This window comes from Scardinius erythrophthalmus (assembly GCF_964197995.2).
Source record: "Scardinius erythrophthalmus genome assembly, chromosome: 1".
NCBI lineage: Eukaryota > Metazoa > Chordata > Actinopteri > Cypriniformes > Leuciscidae > Scardinius > Scardinius erythrophthalmus.
This window is the reverse complement of record NC_138221.1, coordinates 75836365-75851219: the sequence shown is the minus strand read 5'-3', so window position 1 is coordinate 75851219 and position 14855 is coordinate 75836365. Positions and strand designations below refer to the sequence as shown.

At 40.2% G+C, this 14855-nt stretch overlaps 1 protein-coding gene across 2 annotated transcripts in view; it reads right to left on the bottom strand.

The window, feature by feature from the left end:
- Positions 1-2941, bottom strand: part of LOC308691467 (patched domain-containing protein 3-like) — a 28187-nt gene extending 25246 nt beyond the window's left edge. Inside the window, exons 1-3 of one of the 2 annotated variants that reach the window (XM_081366733.1) lie at positions 2882-2941; positions 2483-2511; positions 1609-2393 (exon numbers count right to left, since the gene is read on the bottom strand). In XM_081366733.1, the coding sequence (XP_081222859.1) occupies positions 1609-2304 (696 nt within the window). In that variant the 5' untranslated portion in view covers positions 2305-2393; positions 2483-2511; positions 2882-2941. The remainder of the gene's footprint in view (positions 1-1608; positions 2394-2482; positions 2512-2881) is intronic. The other variant, XM_081366732.1, reaches the window with a different exon arrangement.
- Positions 2942-14855: the final 11914 nt, after the last annotated feature.

Here is a 14855-nt window from a genome sequence, read left to right as displayed (position 1 = left end):
TCTTTTTAACCACAAATGCCCGTCTTGTACCATCTCTGAGATGCATTACGTCATCACGCTGGAAAGGTCATGGAGAAAAATAAAATAATAATAATAATAAATTAAAACAAAGATGAGAAAATGAGATGGAATTTTTCGCCATTCATTTCAGACAAATAACTCGGATAGATGACGTGACGCGTGACCTTTCCAACGTGATGAGGCAATGCATGGCGCATCTCAGAGATGGTACACGACAAGCATCTGTGGTTAAAAAGTATATATTTATTTTTAGAAAATGTCAGATTGTTTCGCTAGATAAGACCCTTCTTTCTCGACTGGGATCGTGTCGAGACTTTGAAGCTGCATTGAGACGGACATTTGAACCTTCAAACCGTTGGTTGCCATTGAAAATCCTGGAATGTTTTCCTCAAAAACCTTAATTTCTTTTCGACTGAAGAAAGTAAGACATGGATATCTTGGATGACATCAGGGTGAGTAAATTATCAGCAAAAACATTTTTTGAAAGTGAACTAATCCTTTAATTGTGCCACGGCGGTAATAGGCATTCTGGTCGACTACCTACAGTACATGCACTTACTATAGGGTTAGAGTAGGATTAGAGTTCGGTTGAGGGTTAGTTGCATGTAATTATGCATAATTTACTGGTATTACTATGGTAAGTACATGTACCATATGTAACAAAAGCACTGTAAAATAAAGTGTTACCAAACACTGCTCCATAAAATTATTTACTCACACAATGGTCATTACCAGGGCTTGACACTAACTGTTTTTTGCTCATCATCCACTGTGGCTAGAGCTTTTCCAAAGATACTTGCCACTCTGCATTTTCACTGGTCACAATTTTGACACTGATGCATTTTCACGGGGAAAACTGCCATATAAATATTTTTAATATTATCTCATTATTTGGCAGCAGTCACTTTAAGACCTGATGCACAGATCCGTTATGCTGTTACACATGTGATAAAACATAACTGACTGTGTTTCAATGAATACTCGCCAAGACTGGCATTTTGACATTCATTTCTGTGTATTTGACTGTTTAAGCACAACTATAATTTAGTAATGAGAGGCAGCTTTAAACGTATACAATTATGCTCAATACATGCAATCCCACAGTAGAATTCAAGTCCTATAACAACAACAATATTCATCCAGATCAAATGAAGCGAGTGAGGAAAGGCGGGTTTGTGCGTAACTCACTGTTGGAGAGATAAGACAGAAAGAGCAGCTGGTATCCTGAATCTATTCTGCGGAAAATTAGTATTGGAAGCGTTTCAGATATTTCACTACATTGCATCCGTTTATTATTTCAGATGCCTTTTTAAAGATGTTTTAGAGACGTTTATTATTTCAGATGCCTTTTTAAAGATGTTTTAGAGACGTTTATTATTTCAGATGCCTTTTTTCTTTTCTTTTTTCAATTTAAAGATTGAAAAAATGTATGTATTATATATAAAATTCGACTCGTCACCATGGCTAGTAGGAGTGACTGCGTTACATGCCACCGCTGAAATACACACGCATGTGGCTGGTTTGGAGGGTGTTAATAATCTCAAGCCCTGGTCATTATCTAATTAATAACTCAGTATTTTTACTTACCGTTTTCTGTTCTGTAGAGTTTGAGAGGAGTTTTAGAAAGCCATCAAGCCAGTGAAGGTTGTCCTCCGTCTTCTTCTCGTCTAAGAAATAAAAAAGCCTGATTGCTTTGGCACTGGTGAGCTCTGAGCTCTCTGGCTTTAGCTTTACACCGCCGACGGTTGCTCCCAGAAACACGGTATTATTCAACGGATATTTTACTTTTAAAGAAACTATTTCAATAGGATTGTAATTTATAATGTCTAAAATTGCGTTTGACATGCACTTCCCCTTTGTTTTGGCACAGAGGTTTTCAAAAGTCTTGTTTCCTGTCGTCATACTTTTCACTTTTCTATCTAACTCTATAATGTCGTTAAAAGCTGCTTCAGTTAATATATTTTCTCCGTGCAAGCCTGTGATGATCAAAGAGGCATAAGTGCCTTCAGACGCAAGCCGTAGCGGAGAAAACTCTTCAGATTGTGGGAAATTTTCCACCACAATCGCCCTCTCCAACTTGGCAGGTCCATTGACAGGCGTAAACTGGTCTTCAATATCATTTGCCTTCATCTCATGAAAAAAGATGAAACCAGATCCAAGGGCAGCAGCCACACATACAGCTGATAAAAGAAACACATATGGATATCTTCCAACAGCATGACCGAGCTTTTCAAAGGCCAGAGACAGAGGCCTTTCAATGCAGTCTGTTTTACACTTCATCATCCCGGAGGTTCAGTCTTGTCCTTCTTCAAAGCCCCAACAACAGCCTTTCAGAGGAGGTAGCTCTGGATAGGTCAGATGGTCCTTGAAAACTGGTAACGGAGAGTTACATTCAAAACAACTTTAATCAGTTACAGGTCACGTGAACATTTGGTTTTGCATAAATATATAGCCTACCTACCGGAAAAAGGGTGTTGGTGTGTGTGTGGTCTGAAATAGAGGAACATTTTGGAAATTACAAATAAAAGAGTATTACAATCCTTCTGTGAAATTGCTACAGATATTATACATTTCTATACTGAACATAAACAAATATGTTCATCAACTGAAAACAGGATGACTCATTGATTCTTGGGATTTAAGAATCGATATTGTTTCGTAAAAATGAGAATCGATTAAAATCGAGAAATCAATATTTTGTACCCAGCCCTATCACTTTCACTTTCTTAGCTTTCCGACAAAGATTAACGGAAAATGTCATATTGTGCAAATTAACTTACAAGATTAATGTGACACCATCATAATAACATCATCATCACGAACGTACATGTTTCTACTTGAAAATGATAAACACACTTACTTTTCTTCAGGAACGGACAGAGCTTCGGAGACGCGCAGTGATCCAGCTCCTGTGGTGAGTGAAGCGCAAGCGGGTGCTCTTAAAGACACAGGCGTGTAGGACTCGCTCAAAGACATGTGCAAGCCCTCTAGTGGTCGAGTATGGAAATCCAATGGAAGAAATGTTCTGTCTTTAAAAAAAAAAGAAAAAAAAGGGTGCAGCAATGTCTAAGTTGCCGTTAAATATCAGAGTATCTTGAAATTAATGATTTAACAGGGTTGATAGTGTATTTCTATATTTTTATTACTAAAACATACTGCACACATACTACGTTTAAAAAAAGAAAGAAAAAAAAATCCTCTAAATTGTGTAGGATTTGAGAATGAACCAGACGCAAATGAATAATCAAGAATCAAATTTTAATTCGACCTCTGGATCGTTTCTTGAAGGAAAATAACATTTACTTTTTTTTTTTTTGCTCTATTGTTTCAGAAACCAGAGCATGCTTACATTTAATGTTAATAGAGCCAACCCTCAATCCTTCTATAAAAAAAAAAAACAAAAAAAAAAACCTGGAAGAAAGAGCAGATAAACAGAAAACTATTTTCAATACTTTCTAACTGTAAGTAAGTGCTTCTTTTCACTCTTTTCACTTTCACAGAGTTGTTGCTTTAGCATCACTCTTGCACCCTCAGTTACTGTTAAAGCAATACTGAGATTTTAACCAGAAATCAGTGGTAATAATATTGATTCAACAGAACAAAGTTATATTATTTTTTTTCAACATCACTTTTGCACCCTCAGTTACTGTTGAAATAATGTTTATATTTCAACCACAAATAAATTATTAAATCAACATTACTAAGCTATATTTTTTCACCATCATTTTTGCACATTCAATGTTGAAACAATGTTGAGATTTCTTTCAGAATTCAATGGTACTATTATTGATTACACATTATAAAGTGATGTTTTTTCAGCATCATTTTACCTGAAACAATATTAATATTGAAGACAAAAAACATGCTCCTATCGTTGAATCAATGTTCAATCTACTATATTAATAAAAAATGTTTAAAAATAAACACTTTTCCACTAGTTCAATTACAGTCTTTTTTCCTTTAATTCAGTCAACTGAAACCACTTGATTTCATGTCATGAAAGAAAAAAAAATTCATACAAAAGTGAAGCAAAAATAATAAAAAAAGACAACAAAAAAAAGACAAAAATGAATTTGTTTTGGAGGCACTGAAGAAACAGTTGTTTGATGTGCAGTTCTGTGGAAGTAAAATAATGCCAAATGTTTTTGAAACAAAAAAAGCCTGTTGAATTGCACTACTTGAAAGAAATATGCATTGCATTAACTATGCTTGCATTTGAATGCATTGTGTTTTTAGGGCTTGCATTTTTATGGGCTGAAATTCAGCATGGTTGAATATTTAAGCTGTGAATATTTTCAATATTACAAATGCAATAATCCATATCACCTTTCATATTACACTTCCAAAATATTCAAACTGTTTAAAAATACAACCTATAATATTCAACAGGCAATTTTCGGTCCATTTTAATTTTGCTTTGCAAATTTGCTTCCCCAAATTAAACAGTAAATTGACATGCAGGAAAAGCAGTAGATTTTCGTCAACGACATTTTTTCACAGACGAAAACGAGACGATAACTAAATAAAAACTAGTTTTGAATGACAAAAACTATGATGAAAATCTATTGGCATTTTCGTCAGCAAGTAAAACTAGCGAAAATGTTTGGTAGGGACGATTTGGGAAGCGATCCAGTCAGAACTGATGTCCTGCGTTTGTGGTAGATGCGCACATGTGTACTGTGACGTGCTGATCTACCCGGCGGGACACGAGTTGGCATGCGCTGCATGTCTCATGAAACGTTAAAAAATGTAAACGTCTGGGAGAATGAGTAGAGCAGACATGTAGATCTAAAAAACAGAGTGACGACACAAAAAAAGAGCTCTATTCGGTACCGTTTTCTGTGCGCACACACCCGACCCCGAACGTTAGGGAACGTTAGTTTATGGTTCTCTAACGGTTAGTTCAAACCAAAACCTAACATTTAGGGAACGTTCCCTCAGGGTTATAACGTTCCCTAAGCCTTAAGGGAACCAACCAACTAAAACGTGCTCCTGTGGTTGCACTGTACCTCCACACAACGTTCCCGTTTGGTCGTTTTTGGTAGTTCTGAGTGCGGTTTTGAAATGTTTATTTAAACCAGCTCCATTTAAGTTTTTGACGTAGCATATAAAAGGTTTGCAGTCACTTTCATCGCTGCTTGCATCTTTAATTTCCTTTGTTTTCTCAGAGAGTTGCCCTCTCTTCCAGTTCATCCAGATTTTTTTCAGTCTTATATCAGCACTGCAATCAAGATCCCATAAAAGCACTCACCACTCTTCAGTCTTTGGCCTACGATTTGGAAACAGACCTCTTACCTGCTATAGTCACATGGTGTGGATAGCTAGTTAGCTCCTGTAAGGATCGATTGCTCCTGTCTGCCTTGCTGCTGAGTGGTTTGCGTCTGTAAGCTCTGTATAGCTTTCTGTTTTGAATCTCTATTTACTATCTTTCCTTGTTATTTATATTGATAAATATAACTTACTCATCACCACATATTAGATATTGTCTAATTTTGCCTATCACATTAATCTGACATCGCTAGCTTTTATCTAAATCGTTAACGCTAGCACAACACGTTAATATTTTGCTAACCTGTTAACCTGCCATCCGTGCTTGCCGTCTTTTTTTCTCGCGCTCGCTCACACCTTTTACTAGTCTAATAAACAACTGTGATAGAGAATCAGTCAACAAACACAGTGAAACACCCACTGAGAGTTCTGTTGATTGTGCCCTAGTTATTGGTGTTTCGATCACACGGAACGTGAAAATAGAGACACCAGCCACCATAGTCACATGTTTGCCGGGAGCCAGAGCGCCTGACATCAAAGCAAATTTAAAAGTGCTGGCTAATGCTAATCGTAAATTCTCTGAGATTATTATTCAGGTGTGTGAACTCGCAAGTACGATGTCAGGCACTGTAATTTGCTCTGACCCCCTTCCCGTTTGCAGGAGTGATGAGATAGTCAGTAGATTGTCCTCACTCAATGGCTGGCTGTCTAAGTGGTGTCCGCAAAATAATATAGAATTCATAGACAATTGTTAAAGTTTTTGGGGCAGACCTGACCTGTTGAAAAGAGATGGTATTCATCCCTCCTGGGATGGTGCTGCTCTTCTCTCTAGTAATATGGCACATAGTCTTAGAGCTCTGTAGATTTGAAAATTAAGCTTGTTATAATGTTTCGCTGGAGTTAGTACAGTAAGGATTGAGCTAAGGATATAAGGTATAAGGTAGCAAAACATGTTGCTTCTGTTTAAAATGGAACATATACCTCATGGTTACACATGGTGCAGTCCACCTTCCATATTAAGAAACCTGTCCTTCATTGTATACATTTGTGGTACATTTGTATCAGTGAAAACATTCCTTTCCTTATAAAGAATATGCCAACTGCTAATGTACACATCATCATTGGAAAACATATCAGCATCAGTAAACATTTTGCATTGCATACTTCTATGCAAAATACAGCTCATTCCACAATTCTCCTCAGCACACATGTACAACATACTCTGACAGCACCAAATACAATATAAAAATTATAATGAAAATTAATAAAGAAAAATGGCACTAAAAAATAACATTAAACAATAAAATGTAGTCTTCAGTCCCTCCACTGGAACTATGACAGTCAATTCCACACCCTCACACCACCAGGGGCCATCTAATGAAGAGAAAGTGAGGAAAAGGAAAAGCAGACCAAAGAAAAAAACATGATATAAAAACAAAATAAACAGACAATGGAAACATAAGGAAACAGAAAAGGAAAAACACAAAGAAAAACAAAACAAACAATCACTATCATCACCACCACAATTAGGGGTGGGACGATACAGGTACCTCACGATTCAATTCTGTGGCGATATGTGGTCCACGATATGATAATATCACGATTCGCGATATCTACGATATTCAATATATTGGAAGAAATTTCATCAACGATATATCACAATATATGTGACTGAAAAGAAAAAGAAGGAATAAGGAAATAAGGAAATTTTATGCATTTATTAATGCCAACATTTCCAACATTGTGCAAAGAAATATGCACTTGCATAATAACTGCCTCCTGGTCTTAAATGTAAACACTGTACATCTAGACAGATAAAAGTGCATGAACATTACAAAACAACATGAACATTAACATGTGTAAACCATAATACTGAAACGTCAGTAGCGAACGAGGTGCATTTGCAGATTCGTAGTGTTGCTGTTATATTTTATCTTTGCAAAGCAGTTCTTGCAGATTGCATAGTCTTTATCCAGTGCCTTTCCGTCGACTGTCTCGTAAAACCCTTTAGAGTGGAAACTAGCGGGTGGGTCTTTGATTAGTTTTTAGCGCAATTTTCCACCGGACAAAATTGCGATTGTTAACTCATGATTTCTGTTCTGTCTGTGCGCACCAATCTTGTACTTCTATCTACTCCTCAACCAGACCACCTAGAGACTTCGGGTTTTCGGCAGTATGTTAAGGAAGGTCTAATCTCGGGAACGCACAAAAAAAATCAAGGAAAAGATTTACTATCTCTTAGTGTTGTGATCCCATGACGTGAGAAAATTGCGCTAAAACACTCACTGAGTTTTTATTACTTGTTTATTGTTTTCCGCCATTCTTCTCGCTTCTCTTTTTTTCTGAAATTCTCTGTTGTTGTTAGTTAACTTGTTCTTCACCGGCCGCTGTTTGCGCCACTTTACCCCTATTTACTCTAACAGCGCCCCCGCAAACAGAATGGTAGATATTGGGTAGTGACAGTGACACTGACAACGGGTAAATTAATCATTTTGTGTTGTAATAAAATATCGATATTGGGCGTTAGTGTATCGATTATTTATTGCGACAGAGTGCACAACAATATATTGCAATATCGATTTTTTTTCCCACCCCTAACCACAATAAACACACACTTTTCACCTCTGTTCATGGTCCGGTCTCGTTCATACGAAGAGGACTACTAACCCAGCTTCATATCCATCTCTTGATTCTGCTTCCGTAACACCCATGTTATGTCCCCGCATACTATGTGTCTTTTAATATAACTCTATAATGCTACACCCTTAAAAACATTCAATGGGGTTATATATAACTGTAGGGTTCTTGAATGAACTCTTTTTTTTCCTAAAAGTTTTTATATATGGGGAAATGTCTTAAATGATTGCATAATATGTTTAATGGGTTGTTATTATTATAATTTTTTTCCTGATAAAGTATGTTTACAAACTTCTAAACTTTATTTAGAATTAAAAATTAATTAAAAAATGTAATGAAACTAAATCCATAAATTGATTCCATGATGGGAATATGAAGCGCCTGACAGAACAAACTAAAACCAAATTTGTGAAACAAAAAACAAAAACAAAAAACAAAAAAAAAGAACACCTGAACATATGTCTCCTAAAATGACAGAAACCATCTTTCAAAACTATGCATCAAATATCCTTTGGCTTTACTTTTCAGGAAGATTCACACTTTTCACACTTGATTCTGACATACTATTATGTTTTTTTCGCCTATTGAAATGAAATACTATTACAATTTAAAATAATGGTTTTCTATTTGAATATACTTTAAAATATAATTTATTCCAGTGATCAAAGCTGAATTTTTAGCATCTTTACTCCAGTCATGATCCTCACATGATCCTTCACAAATCATTATAATATGCTGATTTATTATCAATGTTAGAAACAATTGTGCTGCTTAATATTTTTTTGTTTTAACCTGTGATTCTGTTTTTCAGGATTATTTTATTTTTTATTTTTTTTAAAGGGCATTTATTTAAAAAATAAATATTTTTTAACAATATATACTACCGTTCAAAAGTTTGGGGTCAGTGATTTTTTTTCTTTTATGAAAGAAATTAATAATTTTATTCAGCAAGGATTTGTGAAAAAAAAAAAAAAAAAAATTTCAAACAAAGTTTGTTTCTAGAAGAAAAGGGTGTCATCGTCCACCTTAACCCTCAGAGGTCGGAGATCACGCCGGCGTGATCTGCTCGCTTTTTTCCTTATGAGTTGAATTGAGACCCGAAATACTCTTTTGACTTTGATTTTACAAAACAAGTTTCATACATCAATCGATTCTGTTAAATGTGTATTATTTTTGTGTATACTCACAATAAAAACAAAGTGCTGTGCTTTTTGCCAAATAAAGAAAAATAAACACGAGGCGAGTTCTGCCTTCTCTCTGCCGGTGTAGTCCATTCTGAAACGCGTCCGAAAATGAACAATAACTCAGCGAATACTCAGTCAAACAGGCATACAGTCACACAGGCATGAAGCTTGAATTATCTTCTTTTTAATGAAGTAATTTATATAAAAAACAAATATTCTCATCTTGTGAAATCTGTATTAAAAGAGAGCGATTCCAGTCGAGCTAATTACATCTGATTCAGATGTAATGTGACTCCGCCCACGGAGAGCACACGCTATTCAAACGCAAATGTCTGAGGCAATCCGCGCAATCCTGTGAACGCCCCCATATCAGCTCGAGAAAAAACACAAGTTTATTCAGATCATTACTTGTTTACACCGTCTTGCAGCTGTGAGGAATAATAATGGAAAACGTCCCCCAGAAGTGCGGGTATATCGAGGAGCGAGCTGAGGAATACTAGTAAGTTTTTTCCTTCTCACGTGAATTTCTTCACGGTTTCTGTTTATGAATGAATGAACGGCAGAGATGCGCGCTGTTTACCACAGCTGGCAAAGACAGTTTAAATTTAAATCGCGTGTGTGAATGAATGATGATGTTTCAGCAAGCTGTATTGCTATACTGAGATGAGTAAAAATCGACTGAAATATGTTGAAATAAAATGTAGGCTATTTGTATAAGCAACGTATTAAACTGCAAATTAACAATATGCCCTAATATTTCATGAAAACAACGTAACAGTCAGGCGAAATATGAAAGTAATGAATACATAGATAAAATGTAGGCCTATAATCATTTTTTTTTTACAAAGAAAGAGTACACTTGAAATATTGTTGAAATTGTAATATTGTTGTAATTGTAACCTTTTTAATAAAATGGCAAAACATATTTACAAGATAGATGTAAGCAAAATCTTAAATGGTCAATATAAGTCTTCTTCTAAATATATCTTTTGTTCTTGCATTGTGGCTCAGTCAGTGTCACACCTGAATGAATGGCTAATTATGCAGAGTCATTATGCAGAGTGGGTGGGACATTGTTGTAAACCACTCCTCGTTCACGCCTCCTCGCATATTGGCTTTCCAAGCAAAACCTGTTTTACATCAATTTAAATCAATGTATGGTTTTATGTGAACGATAAAGCAAGACTATTTTCACATAATTTTGAAGAAAAAACACCAGGCGAGGACATCCATTATTCAAAAGTCTTATTGACACATATTTACTATGTGTTTTGTGGCCTTATTTCAGAAATTTTAGTTTTTATTTTTTTCAATAACCATGCATAAACATTATTCTCTCAAAAATGAAAACATGTACATACACGTGGCTCACATATTATGGTAGCCCTGTTTGTGCTTTATAGAGTGAATTTACACCTTTGCCATTAATATGTTTATAAGCAACTGAAAAAAGCACAAATGTCAGGGCATGTCAGAACATCTCAAGGGCCCCAAAAACAGCTCAGACCCCAGAGGGTTAAGTAAGGCAGATCAATAATATTGTTGAATAACAAATGTCCCCAACTAAGCAAGCCAGAAGCCAAGGCGACAGTGGCAAGGAACCAAAACTCCATCAGTGACAAAATGGAGAATAAACCTTGGGAGAACCCAGACTCAGACGCTCAGTTCTCCTCTGGCCAACGAGCGAACAGTGTATGATTATGATCCAGGAGCATTACAGGTCAGAGGTCAGATTGGATCTGGACATTCAGAATATGAGTTTGTTGAGGATCAGTGCCGATGGCTGTCGTGTCGATGAGGCCTTCACAGGGCTGTGAAGTGTTCCCGGTGCCGGCTGACCTAATCTATGCAGCCTAATAATCATTTAACTGATTTGAATAATAGAAATGTAATGTTCTTGTCACAGTTCTGTCACCCTTGTTCTGGGTTTTCTCTTGGTTTGTGACAGAGCTGTGACACTCCCGGTTTGTCATGTTTTTGTGTTGTTTGGTCTGTTGTGAGCACATGGCTGTCATGTTATTTCCTTGTGCTATGTGCTCTCCTGTATATTTGTCTAGCCCCTCCCATCTTGTTTTCCGATTATTGGTTAATTTGTTCCACCTGCCCTTCTCGTTACCCTCCTTTGTTTGTTCCCCTATTTAGCCTCCCTGTGTTTGTAGTCCTGTGCTGGTTTGTTTGTCCTAGTTGCTTGTTCCTGGTGTTTCCTTTCTGTTTTGAAATCTGAGTTTTTGAGTTTGTACCTTGTCTGCCGGTTAATAAATTTCCTCTGCATTTGAATCCTCGTCTCACATTCATCCATTCCGTGACAGAACGAACCAGCCTGATAATGTGGATTCAGCGGAGTGAATTTTTTTCTGGAGAGGATAAGGAATCTTCAATTTCCTTGTTCGAATATTTCGCCAGGTGCGCTCAAAGGACTCTGGAGGAGGAGGGGACCATGGTAGACGGCGGTCAGCAGAAAGGCAAGCCTTCACTGCTGGTCCCGAAATGGAGGAGAGGAAAGAAGAACCCCTCCGTGACTGTTCCGGTGGTCCCGGTTCTGGTGGTCCCAGTTCCGGTGGTCCCGAGACCAGTGGTCCCCGTCCCGGTGGTCCCGAAATGGAGGAGGAGAAGGAAGACTTCCTCCATGACAGTTCCGGTGGTCCCTGTTCCGGTGGTCCCTGTTCCGGTGGTCCCTGTTCCGGTGGTCCCGAGTCCGGTGGTCCCGAGTCCGGTGGTCCCAGTTCCGGTGGTCCCAGTTCTGGTGGTCCCAGTCTCGGAGGTCCCCGTGCAGTCTGAGGTAGACAGAGCAGCTGAGACTCTGTTGAATTACTTTGAAAGACTATACAAGATCCTAGAGTTTCCCAGAATTGTTCACGTCAGGTCTGCCGAGCCTGTGTCTCCGGACAGGATGGCCGCCGCTGAGCCTGTGTCTTCGGACAAGATGGCCGCTGCCGAGCCGGATCCAGTGTCTGCGGACAAGATGGTTGCCGCCGAGCCTGTTCACGTCTGCCGAGCCGGTGGTGCCAGTTCCAGTGCCTGAGCCGTTGGTGCCAGTTCCAGTGCCTGAGCAGTTGGTGCCAGTTCCAGTGCCTGAGCCGTTGGTGCCAGTTCCAGTGCCTGAGCCTGAGCCGGTGGTGCCAGTTCCAGTGCCCGAGCCGGTGGTGCCAGTTCCAGTGCCCGAGCCGGTGGTGCCAGTTCCAGTGCCTGAGCCGTTGGTGCCAGTTCCAGTGCCTGAGTCCGAGCCGGTGGTGCCAGTTCCAGTGCCTGAGCCCGAGCCGGTGGTGCCAGTTCCAGTTCCAGTGCCCGAGCTGGTGGTGCCAGTTCCAGTGCCCGAGCCGGTGGTGCCAGTTCCAGTGCCCGAGCCGATGGTGCCAGTTCCAGTGCCTGAGCCGGTGGTGCCTGTTCCTGAGACTGAGCCGGTGGTATCTGTTCCTGAACCGGTGGTGTCTGAGCCGGTGGTGTCTGTTCCTGGGCCGCTGATATCTGTTCCTGAATCGGTGGTGTCTGAGCCGGTGGTGTCTCTTCCTGAGCCGGTGGTATCTGTTCCTGAACCGGTGGTGTCTGAGCCAGTGGTGTCTCTTCCTGAGCCGGTGGTGTCTGTTCCTTGGCCGCTGGTATCTGTTCCTGAGCCGGTAGTGTCTGTTCCTGAGCCGGTGGTGTCTGTTCCAGTTCCTGAGCCGGTAGTGTCTGTTCCTGTTTCTGAGCCGGTGGTGTCTGTTCCTGAACCTGAGCCGATGGTGTCTGTTCCTGTTTCTGAGCCTGTCTGTTCCTGAGCCTGAGCCGGTGGGGTCTGTTCCAGTTCCTGCGCCGGTGGGGTCTGTTCCAGTTCCTGCGCCGGTGGTGTCTGTTCCAGTTCCTGAGCCGGCATCTGTCCCTGTGCCGTGGCCGCCCGAGGGGTCGTCTCCGCCCTGGCCGCCCGAGGGGTCATCTCCGCCCTGGCCGCCCGAGGGGTCATCTCCGCCGCCCTGGCCGCCCGATGGACTGTCTGCTGCGCCCAGGCCACCCGATGGACTGTCTGAGCCGCCCTGGTTTTCTGCCAGGAGTCCGTACCCACCCTCCCTCCCCTTTCTGTGTATTTGTTTTGATCTGTTTATTTTGTCTGATCTTTGGTCTTGTACGTTTGTTCTTGTCTTGTTTGGTGTCCCTCCTTGGGAACGCCAGGTGGCGTTCCTTTGAGGGGGGGGGTAGTGTCACAGTTCTGTCACCCTTGTTCTGGGTTTTCTCTTGGTTTGTGACAGAGCTGTGACACTCTCGGTTTGTCATGTGTTTGTGTTGTTTGGTCTGTTGTGAGCACATGGCTGTCATGTTATTTCCTTGTGCTATGTGCTCTCCTGTCTATTTGTCTAGCCCCTCCCATCTTGTTATCTGATTATTGGTTAATTTGTTCCACCTGCCCTTCTCGTTACCCTCCTTTGTTTGTTCCCCTATTTAGCCTCCCTGTGTTTGTAGTCCTGTGCTGGTTCGTTTGTCCTAGTTGCTTGTTCCTGGTGTTTCCTTCCCGTTTTGCAATCTGAGTTTGAGTTTGTACCTTGTCTGCCGTTTAATAAATTTCCTCTGCATTTGAATCCTCGTCTCACATTCATCCATTCCGTGACAGTTCTATGTGAATGCTAGGTCAAAGAGATGTGTTTTTAGTCTAGATTTGAACTGACAGAGTGTGTCTGCTTCCCGGACAATGTTAGGAAGACTGTTCCAGAGTTTTGGTGCTAAAAAGGAGAAGGATCTACCGCCAGCAGTTGACTTTGATATTCTAGGTATTATCAACTGGCCGGAATTTTGAGATCGCAATAGACGTGAAGGACTATAATGCGTTAAGAGCTCGCTCAAGTACTGCAGAGCTAAACCATTTAGTGCTTTGTTATTAATCAGCAATATTTGTATAATGTATACAATGTTTAATACGGAGACAATGCAGTGTTGACAGAATAGAGCTAATATGGTCATACTTCCTGATTCTGGTAAGGACCAACTGGTCTTTGTTTATAAAGCGTGCAGAGCAACCTCCCATAATAGCATTACAATAGTAGTCTTGATGTCATGAACACATGAACTACCTGTTCCGCATTTTTCATTTACACACACTAAAGAAGCTATTTTGGAGGATGCCAGCAAGAAAATCAGTTTCAGTTCCTGTTGACTTCTGTTTGTTTGTTGGTCCAATGGGAACTGAAACGGTTGTTACTGTTAACTTCCTAAAAATTAACTTCCTATCAGTGCAGATGCCAACCACAAGCAATTTTAGCTAAAACCCCGTTCTTTCCTGTGAGAATTCTCTTCCAGTGATTTTTATCAATGCGTACAAGTGCTGTCGGTCCAGGAACTGAGTATTACGCTGCACAACACACCCTAGCATGTTCAAACGGGAGAGGATCCCCATGGTGTCGACACAATGCATTGAGGCCTTAACCCTCTCCCACTGAACCCGATGTCCTCTGGCTTGTAAACTCCCCTTAACAAGCCGATAACCAGCATGTGGCATGTTTTCTTTTATTTATATATACAACGGGCATGCATTTGGGGCGATCTGGACGGGCCCCCAACTGCATTGGCACATCAACTGCCTCAAGTTGTTAGCAGTTAGTCTTGCGCTGGGCCACCACAAATCCCAGTTATGAGGCAAGCACGAACTGGTCCGTACGGACAACACCGCGACCGTTGCGTACATAAACCATCAGGGTGGTCTAAGCTCCCGTCGCATGTCGCAACTCGCCCGCCATCTCCTCCTTTGGGGTCAGAAGCATCTGAGGTTGCTTCTTGCCATGC